General features: G+C 43.0%; 1 protein-coding gene across 7 annotated transcripts in view; it reads right to left on the bottom strand.

Annotated features, from left to right (window-relative positions):
* Positions 1–22,398, bottom strand: part of ASAP1 (ArfGAP with SH3 domain, ankyrin repeat and PH domain 1) — a 284,334-nt gene that overhangs the window by 125,243 nt on the left and 136,693 nt on the right. For all 7 annotated transcript variants that reach the window (XM_061606851.1, XM_061606803.1, XM_061606813.1 and 4 more), the window contains 6 exons: positions 19,647–19,792; positions 13,587–13,661; positions 13,187–13,236; positions 8,997–9,126; positions 8,332–8,417; positions 7,170–7,245 (listed from right to left, as the gene is read on the bottom strand). In XM_061606851.1, coding sequence (XP_061462835.1) covers positions 7,170–7,245; positions 8,332–8,417; positions 8,997–9,126; positions 13,187–13,236; positions 13,587–13,661; positions 19,647–19,792 — 563 coding nt within the window. The remainder of the gene's footprint in view (positions 1–7,169; positions 7,246–8,331; positions 8,418–8,996; positions 9,127–13,186; positions 13,237–13,586; positions 13,662–19,646; positions 19,793–22,398) is intronic.

Below are 22,398 nucleotides of genomic sequence, written 5' to 3' on the forward strand. Positions count from 1 at the left end.
GAGTCACCTTGCATGAGCACACGAGCTTTTCCATTCATACCTTTGAATGTATCATTTAGGTTCTTATTTTTATAGATGTAAAAGAAAAAGAAAAAGAAAAAACTGTTAAACTGGCTTTTCTTGGAAAGGTCCATGACACCTTATTTTAAACTCCAAGTTAAAGCAGTCTGAACTGTTTCAGGTATCCAATAATGTTTTGTGAATTGCTCTGCCTACATGCATATGTTAAGATTTCGTCATTTTTATTAGGGCTCTGCACAGACCTGATCTGGGGGGTCCAGGTCAGCCTGAGCCACCCCGTGCTGACCTGGGGACCATCTGCTTTTTAAACCTTAATGAAACAGATGGCAATGGGGGGAGACACTGCATCTCCTTCGCAAAAGAGAAAAGGAGGGTTTGATCCTGTAGGATGCTACTCTTGCACAAGCACCTTCCCTGCAGTGAAGCCCCTTACAAAAGAACAGCAACCTGGATCCACCTAGGTTGAATCCTCCACTTACCAGCTGGTAAGCAAAGGACTCCATCCTGGGTGGTGCTGCTTCAGGGGGCAGGGCATCAGGCTGGAAGAAGGAAAGGCCAGACAGAAAGGAGAGACTTTGTGAGGAAGCCCTGACCATGTATCCGAAGACATCCACCCTCCCATGCTTACCTTCTCCTGGGAGGATGGAGCAGGTCAGGTAGTTCCTCCTATTCTCTTTTTGCTATTTCTCCTTCTTCCTACTCAAAAGCTGCCTCTCCTTCCTGCCTGACACCCCAGCCCCTGGCCCACAGCCCAACTTGATCAATGCCTGGATCCCCCTGAATTATCCCGGAACTCGGCCAGATTTGGTACATAGCCCTATTTTTATACTGTATCAAGACTTACTGAGCCAAGCTACCAGAATGGAAAGTTGGACTTACCATGAAGCGTCCTTCTGGTCAGTGGGGAGTGGAGCATACAGGAATGGGTTAACTCCTCCTGTACGCAGAGTCAAACTGAAGCAAAGTGTTAGATGGTGGCTAGCCGGAAGGGGGAGGGAACCACCCTCTAACTGCCAGTCATAATAAAGCTGACCCGGCGAGGCAGGCCACCAAAAATCGTAAAAAACTATGCAACATGCGAAACATAAGACAGTAAAAGAATATGGAACAATAGTAGACAGTGCAGGAGGTTGTCATGGGAGGCCCTCCCTACACTATCCAGGTTTCCACGCGAACGCAAATCGCCTATGGACCTCAAAGAGGAGGTCCTTCCCACCCTTGGCCTAGCCACCCCTGCAGGGTGGGATTGTATGCTCCACTCCCCACTAACCAGAAGGACACTTCACGGTAAGTCCAACTTTCCGTTCTCAGTCAGTGGGGTTGTGGAGCATACAGGAATGGGATGTACTGAAGCAGTGAACCCCACATCCCTAGGGGGGAATGCAGGGCTAGGTCAGTATTCTCTGAAGAACCCTCCCGCCGAAGGCTGCATCGGTGGAGGCGAATTTACCCACCTTGCAGTGCCTGAATAAGGTGGATGGCTGTGTCCATGTAGCTGCCTTACAGATCTGCTCCAGTGGAGCCGCCCTGTGCAACGCAGCCGTAGCGGCCACTCCTCTGACTGAGTGGGCAGCAATGCCACTAGGCGGAGATCTGTCAGCTGCCTTGATATGCTATGGCCACATACTCCGTGACCCATCTGCTGATAGTGGAGCGTGACACCTTCCGTCCCTGTGCCCCCTTTTTAAAGGAAACAAATAGGGACTCCGTCTTATGGAAATACTGAGTCCTGTCTAGATAAATCTTGAGTATCCACTTGACGTCCAGTTTGTGCCATTCCTTTTCTCTAGGATGTATAGGGTGTGGACAGAAGGCAGGCAAAGAAATGTTCTGTCCCCTGTGGAACACCAAATTCACCTTGGGCAAAAAAGCAGCATCTGGGTGAAGCACCACTTTGTCTGTGTGAAACATGCAAAGCTCCTCTCAGGCTGAGAGAACTCCGATCTCTCCTACCCTCTGAGCCGACATCACAGCCACCAAAAATACCACCTTAAGGGTGAGCAACTTGATAGACTATGCACAAGCTGGTTCAAATGGTGAAGAACAGAGAACTTTAAGGACCAAGGGCAGGTCCCAAGAGGGAAATCTATGCAGAGTGGGGAGAGAAATGATGGACGCTCCCCTCAAAAAGCATTTAACCATGGGGTGGGATGCCAAAGAACCACCCTCTGGTAGAGAGAACACATTACCGAGCGCCACTGCCTGACACTTCAGTGTGCTAGGGTCCAACTCTTGAACCAGACCATCCTGCAGGAAATCTAGAATGATCCTAAGATGGCACTCACTGTGCAACAAGTGCTTACGCCTGCGCCGATTGAAAGCCCTCCATGTGGTCTCATAAATCCTCTATGTGGAGGACCTGCACGAGGCCAATATGGTGCCTATGACCCTATCTGATAGACCCTCTCCTTTCAATGATCACCGCTCAATCTCCACGCGTGAAGCTGAAGCCAGTCTGTATCTGGGTGGAGCAAGAGTCCCTGGGAGAGTAGGTTCTGTCTCTGAGAGAGCCTCCAGGAGGATTCTGAGCTGAGATCCACCAGATCGGAGAACCATGGACATCTGGGCCAGTGGGGAGCAATCACAACTGCCTGCGCTTGAAGAGCCCTGAGCCTGCGTAACAACCTGGTCAGGAGAGGTAGGGGAGGAAATGCGTACAGTAGGCCTCGGGGCCAGGGCACAGAGAGGGTGTCCATGTCCTGAGCCCCTGAGCGACAGGAAGCTGTTGACCTATGCATGGAGTCTCCCATCTCTGAGCCAGCTGACGAAAGACTTCTCTGTGGAGAACCCACTTGCCCTGCTGTACCTGCTCTCTGCTGAGCCAATCTGCCTGGGTGTTCAGTGTCCCCTTCAGGTGAACCGCTGCAATGGATATCAAGTGCTGCTCCGCCCACCTGAAGAGGAGACTGGTTTCCTTCTGCAGGGAACCCGACCTTGTTCCTCCGACGGTTCAAATGAGCCATCGTGGAAACGTTGTCGGTCCGGATCAGGACATGGGCTTGTTCCAGGATGGGTAGGAAGTGCTGGAGAGCCAGTCTGACCACCTGGAGCTCCAGCCAGTTGACTGAATGCCCCCTTTCCTGCGCCTGCCATCTCGTCCAGGGTACTGAATCAATCACTGCTATCATTGAGCCCTGGAGCTTGGCCAGGTCGCTCAGCCAGACCTGCCTGCTGCTGAGACAGGTAAGTAGTTGACACTGGAGCTTGGATATTCTGTTCTCCGACAGGAACAACTTCGCCCGCTCCATATCTATTACTACCCCGAAATGTTGAAGGTGCTGTGTCGGCAACAGATGACTCTTGGATGTGTTGACAACAAAGCCGTGGGCTTCCAGACAGCTAATAGTACTCTCCATACCCCATCTCACCCTCTGAAGAGATGGAGCCTGGATAAGAAGGTCATCTAGGTAAGGGCACACGTGTACCCTGAGTGCGAAGGTGCCCCACCTCCGCTGCCAGGTGTTTTGTGAAAACTCTGGGAGCAGAGGAGAGACTGAACGGCAGAGCTTTGCATTGGAATTGCTGCCCTCTGTGTGCAAAGCATAGGTACCAGCAATGCTGTGGCAGAATCGGGACATGCAGATACACCTCTGTAAGGTCTACAGAGGTGAGGAAGTCTCCAGGCTGAATTGCCTCCACAATTGACTGGAGCGTCTCCATTTTGAATTTCCTGGGCCGAATGAACTGGTTCAGAAATTTAAAATGAAAAATGGCATGGAGGTTGCCATTCCGCTTGGGCACTGTAAAAAAGACAGAGAAGACCCCTGACCCACACTGTAGTATTGGCACCTGTTCTATGGCGCCTATGTCCATGAGATGAGCTATGGCGTCTAGGATAGAATTCCAGGGAATACACCTTCATTAATGTGTCCAATACGCACTGGTCAGTAGTGGATGCTGCCCATACATCCGCAAAGAACTTCAGCCTGCCCCTGACTGGGTACTCAGTGGCATCATGATTGAGCCGGCTTGAAGTTGGGCTTGGAATGACGTTGTCTACCAAATCTACCTCCCAAAGAGGAGGTTCGGTGCTGCTGTCGAGCTGCACCCCAGGAAGAGCCCCGGGAACCTCTGCTTTGTCTGCTGTTCCTATATGCGGAAGAATAGCCCTTTGAACGAAAGGACTGCCCTGACTTCCTACAAGATTGCTTACCCCCGTCCTTTTTCTTAGCCATAGGCAAAGCCTTCTTCATGTCCCTGGTCTCCACCAAATGGCGATCCAGGGACTTTACGAAAAGATGCCCTCCCGCATAAGGGAGAACAGACAGGCTGGCTTTGGAATGGTGATCCACCTCCCACTGTTTAAGCCAAATGTTTCATCTTACAACCACCGCATACCCTAGGGCACGAGCAGAGTACTGCAGACTGTCCACGGAGGAATCAGCCAAGAATTCAGCTGTCTTGGCCAGTTTGTTAAGTCCCTCCTGGACATGCCTGGCATCAAACTGAACCTCTTCCATCAGTGCTCTGACCCATTTGACATCTGCTCAGGCCAGGAAGGAGTTACCCACCGAAGCCCTCATGGCCAGAGCCGCGGCCTCATGCACATGCTGGAGCGCTGCTTCACTGGGTCTGTCACTAAGGTCAGACAAGGAGTCCCCTTCCTTGGGGATAACCATTTTGGCACCTAAAGCTGATACTGGCTCGTCTATGGCTGGCACTTTCAGGCTGTCCATCACTGGAGGAGGAAGACTGTAAAGTTTTTTGGACAAGACGTGGGCCTTCTTTGGTTTGGCTGGCTGTTCCCATTCCTCCTTGACTATGTCTTTGAATAGCTTCAGAAAGGGAATGCCAGTGAACATCTCCCCCGACCGAGAGAAGACATCAGAAGAGCCTTGCTGCCCCTCATCACCAGCCTCTACATTGGAAGAGGTCTCCTTAGGCAACTCCAACTGCAGGCACACCATAGCCTTGGTAATTAGCACCGAATATGTATCAGGCGAATAAAGCGTCTTGTGCACAGAGGGCAGAAGCGGAGCGTCACCCCCAGATAAATCTCCCTCCTCCCTCTCCGACTCCCCCGAGCCAGAATCTAAAGGCCCAGCGGCCTCTAAGGAGTCCGGGCTAAGGCCCTCTCTCTGTGGTAACTCCTGGATGCAGAACAGCGCCCCTTGCTGTGCCCCCCAGCTCTGTGGTGGCCTTTGTGCTTGACCCTGCTGTTCATTGCAACTGGACTAGAGCCAGAAGAACAAGAGGAGGACCATGAGGCTGGCTTGAAGAAGGGGAAGGATAGCGCACTTGGCCATGTCTGGGCCACTTGTGAGAGTGAGCTAGGTGGCTGGCCAGCGAGGCCCCTGCTTCCCTCATCATGGCCCTACTAATCACTTTCATCACGGTCGAGGAAGACCCTTTTTCAGACTCATGATGACACCTGGACCTCTTGTGGCGAATGCCCCCCATGCTGCGTGGATGTAGCCCCCCCACTGAAGGGGAAGGCAACATGGCCCCCGCCATCAAGGCCAAGGTATCAAGAGGAGTATCATCCTGATGCTCCCCCTCGCTTTGAGACAAGACATCCTCCTCCAAGGAAGACTAATGCTCCATAGTCACAGCCATTTAATGGGGGGGGTTGGGGCTACGTGGGCCAAGACCCCTTATGTCCTCAGGTGGCCGGGGAAATCGGGGGAAAACTGGCAGCTGATGGTGTCCTTGTGTAAAGCGCTCAGTGCCTTCCTGCCTCGCACGAAACTGGAAATGGTGGGAAAATGCTCTTCCCCCACGAGTATGGCGACCGCCCCATTAAGATTTGACAGGACGGGAAACAGCATAACATTTCCACATGACCGCCCTGGGCCTACACAGGATGTTCGGAAGCCCCCAGCTGTTAGGTCACCTCGCCCTGTGAAGTCCCTAGCCACCGCATGGAACCACGTTGAGCAGCCGAGTGCTCTCAGCGCTAGGAAGAGATGGAGGGGGGGGTAGGACACTTCCCGGCTACCTTCTCGTTTCAGCTGCTAAGCCTCTTTGGTGGTAGAAACAGGCTGGTGAGCCCTAAGGCCGCAGAGGGGCCTGGGACAGCTCCTGGCTACCTACCGCTCCTTCAAATCCCGACGCGCTGATACTCATGGGTGCCCTGAGGTAATGGAGGGGCCTGGGACACTTCCCGGCTACTTCCTGCCCCAACTTGAGGGAAGAGTGGAGGGCTGGCTGAACGAGGCACACCGCCACCCTGAGGCAATGGAGGGGCCTGGGACGTCTCCCAGCTACCTCCCACCTCGGTTCGAGGGAAGAGCAGAGGGCTGGCCAAACAGATGCACTGCTGCCGTGAGGCAATGGAAGGGCCTGGGATGCCTCCCAGCTACCTCCCACCTCTGAAGAAGCTGTCGTCCGCCGTTTCTGGTTAGCAACGGAGGGGCCAGGGACAGATTCTGGCTACCTCCCCCCCCCAGATGAAAGACGGTCTTTGCGGGGCAGTGGAGAGCCCTGGGAGAATTCCCAGTTACCGCCCCACTCCAAGTCTCCAAAATGGAAAATTTTCTCCTCCCCCCATCTGACTAATTAGTGATGGTCGGGGTGAGGAAGAGAAGCCAAAAGCTGAGGTAAAAATTACAGAAAAAACACTTATTCGCCCCCGTATCCCTGAAGAGGCAAGTGATCATACAGATGACTCTGTTAACTCGCTGGAGGCAGAGTTAAGTCTGGCAGTTAGAAGGTGGTTCCCTGCCCTTCCAGCTAGCCACCGTCTAAATTTGTTTCAGTTTGACTCTGACTACAGGAGTTAACCCATTCCTGTATGCCCCACGACCCCACTGACCGAGATGTTACCTTTTCAAATCCCTAGCCAGTAAGTATATTTTTATTTTTCATTAAATCTGAAAAGTGGCTCATGAGTATAATGGGGGGGGGACCACTGGATTTCATGCTGTAATTATCAGACCCATTTTCTACATCGTTATTTATTTAGTATTTACTTATTTGGGAAAAAATCTAGATTGTTTTATCAGAAAACTCTAAGTGATATACATAATAACTGCTCTGGTTAATTTAAACGTTTGGATTGTTACTACCTTCAAAAAGTAGACCTGTGAAAAAACAATTTTGCAAATTAAGATGCTTAAAATAGAAATAAGTCTTCTATTTCTTTAGTGAGCATCCTCAGAGAAACAGTTACCAAAACAGGTAATATTCCTATCTTATGAATGACTTACATTATATAAATCAGCAGCCAGTTTTTCAATATATTGTTTTAGTTTATCAGCCGTCTTCAAGCCATCTTGGAAGAAACTACAATGGAAAATGCTTGTGATTTATTGGAAAACCAGTAGTTTAGTATTTTCTTTTTTTTTTACGAAGTTTTTCCTTTTTCTATCTCAGGTCTATTGACAATTTCTCCCCATATAGTTAACATCTGCATATTATGCAGCTATAGTAATGAATTACTTCAGACATTTACAGTCCTCAGGCAGTTCTACCCTTTTCCTCACAAATACAAGCAGATACTGTACTCAGACAAGCACTTATCTGGGTCATCAAGAAGCATAACATGTGTATGAGCCCACTGGGTTGGATTCAACACTGTTCCACTCACACAGAAGACTTCTACTTTTACGATGGATTTTTTCTCTTTCTCTCCCTGCAGCCCCCAAACACCCTCAAAATCTGTTCCAGGGGGTTGGGGGACTGACTGGTGCAGGTCTGAATGGTGGGTGAGAAGAAAGAAAAGGGTAGTCCCATTGCACTAGACCCACTAGAAATACGTGCATGCAGGAACTGAGATTGAATCACTGGCCAATTTTCAGAACTTTAAAAATCAGTAATTAACTGATGAATCTGAGGGCTTGTGCACTCTGACAATACACAGTATCCACATGTGAAGAGAAGGAAACTCACATGTCAAAGTCCTGGAGAGAATCTGGGGGCAAAGCATCAAGTGAAAAGACCTCAATGTTTTTTTCCCCTATCAGCTCACAACCTGCTGGACTTAGGCTGCAATGAATACTGATTGCTAAAATGTCAAAAGAGCTAAAAATCTGTTACAATGCCAAAGTCTTTCCTATTCCCTTTCCCCTCTTTCTGGATTCTGTACACAAAGCTGCCAAATCTTCTACTGACAGGTCAAATTTCAAAACTAATTTATAAGCCAGTTGAAAGGGCAATAAAATTTGGCCTTCCACATGGTAGTAGTAAGAACTGGGTGCATCTAACTTCATGAGTCAGCTTGGATGGAACTGGAGAAGAAAGAATTTTGTTTTATTTTCTGATGAAGTGAAACCGTAACATCTTGCATGCTGCATCTTGCATGTTAAAAACAGACATTACCAAAAACAAGTCAGAAAAGGATGCTCAGGTTTCAATAAATATTATACTTACTTGCACTGTGCATGATAATACTTAATAAGATTCTGTAGAAGGTCCACACCTTTTTTTGTCTTGATTTCATTAACCTTAATGAGATACTGTAGAAAGAAAAACCAAAGCTCAGTAGATAATTATATATTGGGGCCTCAGCTGTTCTCAAATGCAGGTTCCAATTCAGATCTGTTTAACAAATTCAGCAATTATCCTGGAGGTTGCCTTACAGCTGACATCTAAAAGTACTCTACCAATACAGTGATTAAGATCTTGGTGTATACAAACTATATTAGCATGGCATGGTAAACTTAAATTTATTTAAAAGTAATTAAAACAAACACTATGATAAACAGGTTTTTTTTCCAAACAGTGTGAAGCTGATGGCTTCCCCCCCCATCACAATTACTAACCCATCCTAAAAACTGAGTAGCTTTTCTGAATTTAGTGAACGACTAGCATCTTAAATGTGAATTAGCCTTAGGAGGAATATGAAACTCAATATGTGATTGATAGATGGAGCTCTACATAACATTAAGAGATTAATGGAGGAAAAACCCTACAAACTGCTATACCGTTCAGCTGACCAATGTACTATTTCCCACCAAGAAACACCTTGCAACATGACTTTTAAAACACTTCAGTAGAAGTATGAATCAAAACATTTTAAACAGATTGTTACTTACTTCACACATCTGGAGCTGAAATAGCCTTCTTTCTTTCTCCATTTCTTCTGCTATCTCAGCTCCAGTAATCTCCGTTCTTATCATCCCATGCTGTTTTGCATGTTCTCTTTTTTCCTTTTCAATTTTTGTGCTGTAATTGCAAAAGTGTACACTCAGAAAGCTTGTGAAATTTGGATGTGATAGTTAACTATGGAATTAACAGTAATTCGGTTAACATAATATGAAACAAATTCTGATATTATAAATATTTTACAAGTATTAGCAAGACACAAATCCAAGCTACAGTCAGGTTGCTCCAGTCATGATTATACTGCAAGCTGTGCTGGTGATAACACAAAAATGATATGGGCATTATATAGTTTCTATCCTCCACATACTACGGAAATATCTGCAGGAGTACTCTTGTCTTTTTGGCTCCTTTTCACTGTTTTGACTGTGTTAGATAACCTTTGATAAAGATAAATAGGTGGATTTTAATGTTGCACATGCCCACAGTGCTGAAACACAGAGAGGCAAAGTCCTGAGTGGAATCACAAGGTGATTTTATAGCAAAACGGAGACTAAAATATTAGTTAATACAAGAAAGGCACCAACACTTCCGAGACGTTTCACATGCACTATATACCAAACAAGGCAATTTTCAAACTAACAAGTGAGTTTTGAGAGTATTTACCCAGAAGTTCAAGCACTTGAGGCCAGCTTTTTATTAACCAGTTTTGCTTAAATATATCTTCAAACAAGCAGGCTTAAAGCTCATTCCCATGTAACCAACTGAGTTGAGCCTTAACATACACCCCTTTTTCCTTTGATTTCCAAGGCCGGCTTCTATGTAATTACTGGGATTTGTAAACAGCTACCATGCAGTAAAGTTTGCATGAACCTACTCTAAGACACTTGGGTTCAGCAGCCCAAACACATATATGTGCGTCCACACACACACTATAAATCATGCACCTCCCCATAAAAGAATGAAGACAGCTACACTTTTATTTTGAATTTCAAGTTTGAAGGGACCATGTTTTGAAACATACAGTGAAAATGCTTACTGAAAACCAAGTACATCTGAGCGTACATAATTTGAGCAGCAACCCTGCTGTGGAAGCACACATTGTGTTTTGTTCTCTTAAGGATCAAGCTCAGGGGAAACCCATTTCTCCTATTTGTAGAAGAAACAAGCAGTGCACAGCACTGGTTAGCGGACTATGAGACATCACAATGCTACTTCTCCCTTTTCCTGAAAAGTCTTTCTATTTTCAAATAGTCTTTTTTAAAACAAGGCCAGGAATGAACATTCAAAATGAATTAAGTACAGGCTGCACTTTACAAAAATAAAAATTATGTAGACAGCTGTCTGAATCAATTACAAAGATAATTTAATCTGTGTTCAGTTCGCTTAGTACAACTGTTACTGGGACTATGAGGGTGGCTGCAGCTCTTATTTTTTTATACCTCTGAACGTGCCTCTGCTTTTCAAAAGTGTTTCTGTTACATGAGTCATGGAATGGGGGTTAAAGCAGACAAGAATAGAGAATGAACACTAGAAAGTAAAAAACAGAAATCAAATGTTGCCATATAATCATCATTCAACTACCACTACTATTACTTGCAGTTTATTAATATTTTTATCTATATCCCATCTTTTTACATGTAGCAGATGTAACATTTTACTTAACACATTGGTCCATTTACAGCAATATTGCATGAATGCGGCAGGCAACTCATTAAAGTCTATCAAAGATCTAGAAGTCTCTGCATTGAAAAATTCCCTCAAGGACAAGTTGATAGATCAGCAAGAGACACTTAATGCTACTTTTGGAAATTTATGAATTGCTTCTCAAAACTAGAGATTGCTGCTGTACTATTACTGTTGCAAGTATTACAAACATACAGAGCAAACACACCACATGATGTGGAAACAATAATGCATCTTTAGTTTCTGCATATATAGGCCCAAGGACTTCAGACTTCATCATAAGATTTGAAATCCACCCAAACCAAATGCAACTAGAGTAAAGCCGCTGGGGGCCATAATCAGGAGATTTGGGTTACAGTGCCACCAATATGCGGATGACACTCAGCTCTGTCTCTCATTTAAGTCCTCACCGGAGTTGGCTGTGGATACTATTTCCAAGTGCCTGGAGTCCGTAAGTGAATGGATGGGAGGAAACAGGCTGAAACTGAACCCCGATAAGACCGAGGTACTGCTTGTGGGAGACAAGAGAAGATTAGGAGACATTGACCTGGTGTTGAATGGAGTAAGATTGCCCCTAAAGGACCAGGTTCGCAGCCTCGGGGTCATTCTTGACTCCCAGCTGTCCATGGAGGCTCAGGTTTCAGCAGTGAGCCAGGCAGCTTGGTATCAATTACATCTGATACAGAGGCTGCGACCCTACCTTCCGGTCCATCTGCTCCCGCAGGTGGTGCATGCCCTGGTCTCCTCTCGCTTAGACTACTGTAATGCGCTCTACGTTGGGCTACCCTTGAAGATGGTCCGGAAACTACAGCTGGTACAGAATGCGGCGGCACGGTTGATCAAGAACGGCCGCCGCCGGGATAATATCTCTCCAGTGTTAGAAGATCTACACTGGCTACCAGTTGTTTACCGAGCCCAATTCAAGGTGTTGGTGTTAACCTTTAAAGCCCTATACGGTTTCGGTCCAGTTTATCTAAAGGAGCGCCTCCTGCATCACCAAATATGCCACCTGACGAGATCGGCCTCGCAAGACCTTCTCTCGGTCCCACCAGTGAAAACAGCTAGGCTGGTGCGGACCAGAGAGAGGGCATTCTCAATTGTGGCTCCCACCCTCTGGAACTCTCTCCCATATGACCTTCACCATGCCCCCTTCCTGGTAGGTTTTCGTCAAGGATTAAAAACGTGGCTGTTTCAGCGGGCATACAGGATTCCTAGGTAATTTTAAGTTTTTAACGTACAGAAGTGGGTGGGCTGATTATCCGAAGATTGATGTTATAACTGTATTTATATGTTGTATTTATTTTAATCTATGTACGCCGCCTAGAGTGGCCGTTCATTCGGCCAGATAGGTAGCCTAAAAATAAAATTTTATTATTATTATTATTATATATTAAATTCCTGACCATGAATTAATCATCTTTTCATGTAGTAGGGTTGGGCACTGACTCCATCAACAAAGATTTGGTAATTTGGACAAATTTGGTCAAATAATGGTAAATTTCAAAGTATAACATTATGAGAACCAAGAAGCTAAAAATCAAACCTGTTGTGATTATGCTACAGTACAAATCATGTTATGTAATTCTTATTGGAAACAGTAAAAACTAACTTTAAAAAGGCATGATGTGCTATCTATTTTATTACATGTTTATTCCCACCCTCACCTAAAAACCTGATACCACATATAATTTCCCCTTTTAAAAAAAAGGCAGTAATCATCACAACAATCTTGCAAGGTAGGATATCCTGAGTGTGTGTGACTGGCCCAACATCATCTAATGAGTTTCCTGACAAAGAATTTGAGCAGGAGTCCCTCTAGTCCTAGTCCAACATTCAATCAATATGGCAATGACTTCCCACTAAGGATTGCTTGTATTCCTGTTTTCAGATGCCTGCAGTTATAAGTTGTCAGTGGTGCCATGCTGCTCTGTTTGTCCATTCTGCTGCTGGGCTAGGGGACAAGCTATTACTCCTGCCTTTCCTAACAAATGGACCCCATAAAAAAGCATGTTGTCATCTACGCAGTGGGCTGCATTCTGACACTAAACTGTGGAGAGGGGGGACTGACTAAGCCCAAGACTCATTCAAGCAGCCCTAAACCAGGTTTAGCTGAAAGCAGAATCAAATGCTCCCTATCCCCTTCTCATAACTGCACTGGAGGAAGAAGAAGATGATAGGGGCACAGTGAGCACATAATACTAAGCTACAGTTTAAATGAGGCCAGTTGCATTCTTGGAAAATTTGTTTATGTGATATACATGCTTACTAAGCGAGGAATGAACTATAGGAAACAAACTAGGTTTGTCCATTTATATGGATAGATTTCTGAGTGTGGCTGAAACACATGTTTACTATTTGCCTGCTAAATAATTCCAAATAATCTACTGACACCAATGTAAGTGACAAATATATCCAGAAGAGCTCAAGGCTGGAAAGACATGATTAGATCACACACTTAAAACTACATAAATGTTTACCCAAAGTGAACAGTACTTACAATTTGGTCTCATAATCCTTCCAGGCTTTGTCAAAAGGCTTTTTAAGATCCTTAGGAAAGAGAAAATGCACTTAAAATAGGTTTATGACACCGCTATGTTGAAATGTATATACTTAAGATGATATTTCAAGATTATAAATTGTTGTTTTTTTAAAAAGAAAGAAAGAAAGAAAGGTTTCTCTTTTTATAACTTTAAATATTTCTTTCCCATGGATCTTAAGGCACATATATCTCAAGCTATGAAGAAGGAACATAAAATGTAAGCATGCAATTACAGTTGATTCTACAGCTTTTCATGCAGATGTGATATTAGCATCACAAGAACACTGATGGGAAAGCAGCAGAAGCCCATGCAACAAGGCCAACAATTCTCTATTAGTTATCAAATCTAAAGACTTACCCCTTTGACTCCTTTCAAATCTCCTTTTAAAAGGGAATCCAATGTGAAGATGACATTGTGGCTCAAGCCTTGGAGCTAAGAAGAAGCAGCATTATTCAATATTTAAAATCGTAAGTTTGAAGTGAGCTACAAATATCCATTAATCATGTCTGGTTTCTACTGAGACAATTTTACCCACAGCAGAAATTTAAATTATTGTCCAAAATAAGTACTTTATCAAACTTCATATCATGAGGTTCTTCAAAAGAAAACTATACCAATCCATGAAACGAGAACAATTTCCAAGAGGTGGTTAAACTGTCAGTTTTATTCTTTAAAATGGCCAAAGCATTTTGAGCTTTACAGTGTTTTTTTAGAATATTTCCCTTTTAAAACTCGTTGAGAAAGATTAGGTTTTCTTTTTACACTTCGGGGGCATGGAGGGAGAACCAACAACTCCCCTGAAGGGTTTTTAAAACAGGTTACCCATGAAGAATAGTATAAAGCTTGAAATGTATTGGGCTTTTTAAAAGAATAATCATTTTTAAAGCACTTTTAATATTTTCGCCTTGTTTTTTGCTGAAATATTTTGTTCAGCTGCAAGCCAGTGCAATAGCAGAGATGCAAGGAGGAATAAAAAAAAAGCAGAATCTTGTAACAGGGGAACTAGAACTGATGACCTTTGAAAGTTCAGAGTTGTATATGAATGAGAAATATCACTGACCACTGGAAGTCTGTTTCAAATGTTTCTACAGTTTCCTAGCCTTCAGAGACTCAACTTTCATATTTGAAAAATTATCTCCCTGAGAATAAGAGCCTGCTCCCTCTTTAAAAAGGAAGAATGTTCTTAAGGATGAAAGTACTGCGAAGGAACAAAGTTCTGCTACTCATAATATAATCATGCACGACTAGAAAATGAAAGTACTGCAACTTATGGCAGATTTACTCACTAACTTCCAGTATATTGACACTTCAACAAAACGATTTCAGTAGCCATAGTGATTACACAGGGCTAATTCATACCATACTAATCATGAGAGAATTTACATACCCGAGTGTTATTCTCCCTCCATCCCACCCTTTTTGGAATCCTAGGTGCCAACTATATAGACTCGCTTCTCCTTGTTTTATGCTATATCCCTGGAAAAAGAGGAGCAACGGCCAGCATCCCTCAATGACCTATCTGCATCCTCATCAGCATCTCTTATTTAAGGCACTGATACCTCTCTTTGGACTCCTCTGACTAGGCAAAGGCAGGTGCCATTAGGATAAGCAAGATTTTGCTACCTTAAAGATAGGTACTAGTGTTGACCATAGGATAATTTGATATAGATGTGGCTGGTGGAGACTGATTTATTCCCTTCTTGAGGACTCAGAAATAGGCCAAGGGGCACTCAAATACATTAGCCCCATTCAGACTTAATAAAGTATGATTTATCATCATTACAGAAACAAGCACAGACAAGCTTGGGCTCACCCTCCTCTCTTCTCCTCAAACACAGTTGCACAAGAAGAATGGAAACTTTTACTTTTATTTTTACTAACCATTCTGTCATTTTTTCTGGACCTAGACAAAGTGTGCTTAGCCTTAAATAAGGTTTTAATAAAAAAAAACCCTAACTTTAAACTTTGGTTTATACTGCCTTTTTTCAATAAGCCATAATTAAGACTAACCACAGTTAAGACAAGCCACAGTACAGGCTTCAGATACAATGCTAAACTGTGGTTAATCAAACAGAAACAAATGCTAGGTCTTCCCCTTGAGGCCATGCCAGAGAAGGAGGCGGGAGGGAGGAACACACAAGGCTGAGGCTTCCCTAGGCTCACCTAATAAGGAAACAAATCATAAATCATTATGAGGTTAAGGTGTGAATAGACCTAAGCTTTGCAAAGACAAAAAAATGAATCAACTCTCTATTCTGCAGTATACTCTAAAAATATCATACTGAGGTGTCCATTAAAAAATAATCTACAGTGGGCTGGAGACACAGACAACACATCCATTTCTGCCAACTGCCCCCTCCAGCTGTAGCCCCCGTTCAACATGGCATGCCATTCTTAAAATCTCTCAACCATCAGGGCTGGGGTGGGGAGAAGGCAGTTAAGCCCTGTTTCATGAGAGATCACTTGGATCAAGCCATGAATGAATGAATGAAATCCACAGCCTTAAGCTAAAGCAAGTGTAAAGCTTGCTTATAACTGAATTTCAGAAGACTTTCATGGGGCTAACAAGATCTGATAGTTGAAGGCATGCATTTCTTTTCACATGCTCAACCTGTTGAATAAGACAGGACAAGGAGAGGGCTTTAACAATAAAAGGGGAGCACAGGAGAGGGGCACTGAACCCTTCCCCCGGTCCATTACTTGATCACCCTTCAATCCATTGCGTCAGTTAAATCTCTTCATTCCTGGCTGAGATTTGGTATCAGAGCCAGGAACATTAAGCACTTTAACTTTACTTTGTTGTGAAGGATGGGCAGGGACTGCCTCACTGCACCCTGGGCTTCCCTGCTGTGTGAATGCTGGATCAGGTCCCCAGTCAGCAGGGCTTGATGGTGAAAAATGGCTGGGAAATAAATCAGATAAAGAACAGCTGGGGAGAGGCACAGCTGTTGACAGTGAGGCCTCAACATTCCATATAACTGAGGGGGAAGAGAAGGAATAGGGCAGAGAGGGCTTAACTGGAGTTCTAGTTGAGTCAAAGCCTAGCAGAGAAAAGGTGCTAAAAAGGAATATGCGAGGCTGGCAGGTACAGGTTTATGCCCAACAAAGAACTGCTGGAGGGTATTCACTGGGGTAAGTGTGTGTAATGTAACATCCTGTCCCTAATAAACAAGGATAAACAGAATACTCCTGTCATCATGGCTCTTTGTGCATGCAGAAAGGGAATGGGGGCATGGACACCAGGCCCTTTGATGTCCCCCTGCCCATGGAAGCCCAACAGACACCTAAAGAATTTATGAAATGTGTTGAAAAAGAAGCTTGAATTGGAGGAGAAAGTGAATAGAACAGAGTTCCCTCACACATGGTTTCAAAATTAATGTTCCTGGGTCTGCAAACTAGTCCATGGGCCAGACCAAAAATTGCTATCATGTAAGGTAGCAAAACTTCATTATGATTTTTGAAAGGTGTATGTCTCTGGATTGTATTTGCATGTGATAGCCTGTTCAGACTGGTTGCTTAAGCTTTCTATGGTGTCATCAAGATGTCCAAAGCCATCTTTTTCTAGCTTTTCTAATTTAAGCTATGATGTGTTCATGAAGTGTCCAATTCAAAATCTTAAAACTGCATTGGAAAGCTACTGAATTTTTACAAAAAACTAATTGTACTAATGACCCTATCCATTACTGTTTTCATGGTACAATCCATATACCAAGAAGTAAGTTTTTTCCTCGTTTTTATACAAGCTTACTGCATATGACACTTTACCTGATCCATATCCATAGCTTATTACTATTATTTATATTTACAGCCTGCCCTTCACCAATAGGTCCCAGGGCAGGTTACAAAATCTAAAATACAATATTAAAAAGAATTACAACACATTTCAAATCATAAGAATAGGGTGAGTTCTGAAAACATACATCTCAGGAGCCAAAGGCCGGGGTAAAGTAGTGCGTCTTCAGCATTTGCTGAAAACTGTATAGTGAAGGTGCCAGATGCACCTCTGTAGGGAGGGAATGCCACAACTTAGGGCCTGCCACAGAGAAAGCTCTTTCCCAGGTCACCATCCCCCGAACCTCTGGGGGAACTACCAAGAAGCCCCCCTCTGCTGATGTTAACACTCAAGAGGGTCTGTAGGGAAGGGATGGTCTCTGAGATATTTGGAGGCTAAGTAATTTAAAGTCCTACAACACTAAGGCTACATTCCAATACATGTCTACTCAGAAGTAAGCTCCATTGGGTTCAATAAGACTTACTCCCAGGTATGTGTGCATTGGATTGCAGCCTAATGTGAGCACCCTGAATTGGGTCCAGAAATGAACTGGCAACCAATGCAACTTAGAACAAGTGTTATATGAGTTTTAAAAAGCAATGCCAGCCAGTAATCTGGCTGTGGCATTTTGGACCTCTTGAAGTTTTTGAGTTGTCTTCAAGGACAGCCCCACACAGAGCACACTGCAATAATCCAACCTGGAAGTTACCAAAGCATGGAGTACTGTTGCCAAGTCATCTCTTTCCAAATAGGGTTGGAGCTGGAAATAGGCACTCCTAGTTACAGAAGCCACCTGAGCCTCCGGTGACAATGCTGGATGGAAGAGTACCCCCAAGTTATGAATCTGCTTATTCCAGGGGAGGGCAACCCCATCCAGAACAGGCCATCTTCCCATCTCCTGGACTCGGAAGTTTGGAACATTTAACACTTCTGCCTTTTCAAGATTCAGCTTCAGTTTGTTGGCCCACATCCAGCCTATCACTCCCTCCAGACACCTATCTAGATGCACCTAAAGTATTTTAGACAATTGTAGGATACTCTTTTACCTTTCCAACAAGCCACACCATGAATAAATTAATTTTGATATGCCACAGTTTGACAAATTTGAGTGTATCCACATTTTATGTAGTGTATGGATAACAGGTAACAATGTTATTGGAAAGAAACATCTAGTAATTTTGTGAGTTCAGCAACTGTTCAATATGCATATGCTTTTATTTACAAATGTTACAATGTAATCATTTCACAATTGCTAACTTTTAGTCTTTAATTAAACTTAATGTTAACGTTTGTCACCACTGCAGTCACCTTCTGAGTCCTCAAGTTCAATTTCAAAGTCTACATCTGTGTTTTTTCTGGATCACATGTTAGCAGTTGTGAAATAACATTGTAACATTTGTAAATAAAAGCATATTCAAAATGAACATTTGCTGAACTCACAAAACTACTAGATGTTTCTTTGCAATAACCTAAGCTACGTATTACCCATACATTGGATAAACTGACATTAAACATGAATGTGCTCAAATGTGTCATACCTATGGCATATCAAAAATTAATTTATTCATGCTATGGCTTGAAAAGGTAAAAGAGTGCCCTGCAATTGTCTAATATACTTTAGGTACATATCTGGATCAGCTAAAGAGTTATATGAAATCAACCATATAAAAATAAGGAAAATTTAACTTTTTTCTTGATATATGGCTTGTACCACAAAAATGGTAATGGGCAGCATTATTGTTACGTAACAGGATTCACTAGCTTTCCAATGCAGTTTTAAATTTTAAAATTGGACACTTTGTTCACACATTACAGCTTAAATTAGAGAAGTTTAAAAAAATATAGCTTCGGCTATCTTGATGGCATTATAAAAACCTTAAGCAACCAGTCAGAACAGGCTATCACATAAAAATTCTATTCAGAGACATACACGTTTCAAAAAGTCATAATGAACTTTTCCCACCATACATGATACTGGTATGTCAATTTCAAGCTTTTTCCCATGAACTATAAATTTGAGAGAGTTTCTAATGAAACATTTCTACCAATTTATGTTAAATATGCCTGTGTAAAGGTCATACAGGCCACATATTTTTAGAAACCAAGTTAGGGTATATATAATATATATGCATAACAATAGATAACCTAAGGTGGCGGAATCAATGTTGTGCAAGTAGACTGCTGCTTGTGCAACACAAATTCCCCTTCCCTTCCTTCCCAACAACCCTCCATACCCCCCCCAATCTGTGACTACATTTGGAACAGATTTTGGGGGCATGAGGGGCTATAGAGGGAGAAAGGGAAGGGGAAATCTAACTGCATGAGCATTATTCCATTCCATTCATGCACGAACTGCATTGGATTCAAACCCTACAGTATAGTTAAAATATTCCTAGTCATTTGTAGGTCTGGAAAAATCTCATGCCTAAAAGTATGGTATAGTACCCATGAAATGCAACATTCTCCCCGGCTTTACCTGTAGCTGGTGCTTAATGCTGGCTCTACAAAATTTGAAATATTTTTCTAGGTGGGATCATTTGTTACGTAAATGAACAAATCAGTACTTGTATAAACAATTATTAGGAAAACAATACTGGCTTGAAATGTCAATATTTTGAAGAAACAGAATATTAGAAACTCCTTACCAGATTTTTCAGGAGTGTTGACAATTCCTTAGTCAGCGTGGAAAATTTTACAAAAGCAGTGCCCAGATCTGGATTATCTCTACTTAAGAAATTACTTCCAAATTTATCTAGTACTTGTGCATAGTTATCTTCATTTTGGATATGTTCTGAGAGGGAAAAATATACAAATATTTTTTCTAGGAATGAGAAACAATATTAACAGTAACAAAAGTGGTTTTTTAATCCCAGAATACCAATTTTAAAATGCCTCTTGATTGTTTAAAGCACAGGACTGAAGGTAGAGCCTGACACATTTTATTATTTTATGCCTTCTACGTTAAATTTTACCCTTGTAGTCCCCTTTAGTACTGCTCCCTATATATATGTATATATATGTATATATATGTGTGTGTGTGTGTAGTATTTTATGTATTTTAGTTGTATTTTATGTATTTTAATTTATTTTAATGTTTTTGTGACTTTATTGTTTACAATTTTATTATGTGCGTGTTTGATTTCATTTTTGTAAGCCGCCCAGAGTGCCCTATTACAGGGTAGAAGGGCGAGATAGAAATATTTTAAATAAATAAAGTTTTGAATCAGCTGAAGTACGATTACTCCTGTAAGTAATCTTTCAGCGCGGGAAGACATTCCTGATAGTCAGTCCTTTGGACTGGAAATGAGGGCTGGAGTTCACCAAGTTAATTTCAGAACAAGAATGTGAAGAATGGCTAAGAAATAAGAATTTAGTGCAAAAGCCACACCACCACAGGGATTTCTTGTAACAATGTAGTGGTTTAATGTGAATGGATTAAATGTCATTGCCTATTTAAACAGACAGAGCATTCAAAAAAGTCTGGAACTACTGTGTTTTGATGCCACAATAAAAAAAGAGAACATCCTCCTGTGGCTAAATGGCTTTAATTGATTTAAATTTAAAATGTCACTGCATTGATTTAGATTGTGTTATTTTGTATCATATTGTGTTATTTATTGTATCTTTTATGCTTTGTATTTCTATGTTCACCGCCCAGAGAGCTATTGCTAGTCGGGCGGTATATAAATTTAATAAATAAATAAATAAATAATAGAATGTGGCAGAAGTTTGCTATCCGTGCTCAGTGACAGATGGTTAACAGTAAGAGTGGGGAGTTTCTTGGCTGTGCCTGAGAGCACAACCTTAAGATTACAAAGTACAAACACAAAAACACCAATTAAATCCATCTTTTTACCATAATAAGGAGAAGTTAAATTCTATTACATGATGATGAGTAAGCATTTCTTTAATGCACTTAACATACTGATGCTGATAAAACAAGTGTCATAGTGTCAGCAGCCATCACATATCAGAGAAACAGATAATGCACTACAAATACTTGTATTGCCCCACTATGGAAGTTCCTATACTGAAGTATTACTATCCTTTCTCTCTCTTTTTTTTTAAATTCAAGGTAGCTGAAAAAGATAGGAATCCTAACATTCCAGAAATAGTGATAAGAACTATGAAGAAGAAATAACTTCAATTTATTAAAGGTAAGGCTAGTTCAGTTCCAAGGAAAGCTTCTATTATACTCCTTCCTGCATGGCAGCGGAGATCAGGGAAATGAACACTGGGATGGATCTTAGAATTCCAGTAACAAATGACTTCTCATCCATAGCACTTACTGGATGATCTTGGCTTAAGTTACTATTAATGTTACAAACATAACATACACAATCTGTATACAAAATTAACTTTTCCCAGCAAGTTGCTAACTCAACTGCTTTAAAGACTTTCTGTTAGATGAATAATTATGCACCAACAATCTGTGGTATAGCAACACATTCCTAATGTATTTTTCCATGCTGTCTCTTTATTAAAGCCTTCCTTGAAGTAAACGTATACTGACAGATCAGTAGTTCCCAACCTGGGGGTCATGACCCCCTGGGGGATGCAAAGTAATCCAGAGGGGGCCTCAAACAGTAAAGAAATGAATTACTTATTCTTTTTAAAAAGTCTTCACTCCCTGGACGCTGTCTGCTCCCCACTGCTGCTGCAGACGACACCTCCCCCTTGCTCCAAATGAGAGGGGATGACTTTTGCTGAAGCGCCAGAGCATCTTTCAGGCATGCCAAGATCAGGCATCTGCCTGTACCACACATGGCAGATGCCATAGGAGGCTGAGGGTGTTGCTACCAGGAAGAAGAGGGAATTGCTATCATCGACTGCCATCTCCTTGCACTGCTGCTGCTAACGACACCCTTACTCAGAATGAGAGGAGAGGGCTTTTCATGAAGCAAAAAGAGGCAAGGCTGCAAGGAAAGGCTGCTTTCCATTTTTCTTCTTTTCCAGCCTGCCTGCTTTTCTTTACTAGCCTGCCTGCTTTTCTTGGATCCTGATTCACTGCCATCTCCTTTCAAAAATTATTCTGATTTGCAAGGCCGCCCAAACCTCATCTTCGGCCCAAATGGAGCCAAGGAGAAGTGAGGAAGCTCAGGACTTGCGCGCCCACCATTTCTAAGGCTCAGTGTGTATGCCAGCGTCCCCCCTTTCTTCCACCTACACTTTGCCCCCCCCAATCTCTCTCTCCAAGATGCTGCGGCAGTTCAGGGTGTCCCCTCTCCCACCTGTCCAAATGCATGCATGTCTGCTGCAGGTGCTTGCAGGAGGGGCAGAGATGTTTGTGCGTGCGTGCGTGCGTGTACTGATTTGTCTTCTGCTCCACTCTCATTCCCCAAGTGCACGCTAACCAAGTCATCAGTTCTGATTATCATCCCAAGCCCTAAAAGCACT

The sequence above is a fragment of the Rhineura floridana genome, chromosome 1 (assembly GCF_030035675.1).
Source record: "Rhineura floridana isolate rRhiFlo1 chromosome 1, rRhiFlo1.hap2, whole genome shotgun sequence".
In the NCBI taxonomy this organism is placed as follows: Eukaryota; Metazoa; Chordata; class Lepidosauria; order Squamata; family Rhineuridae; genus Rhineura; species Rhineura floridana.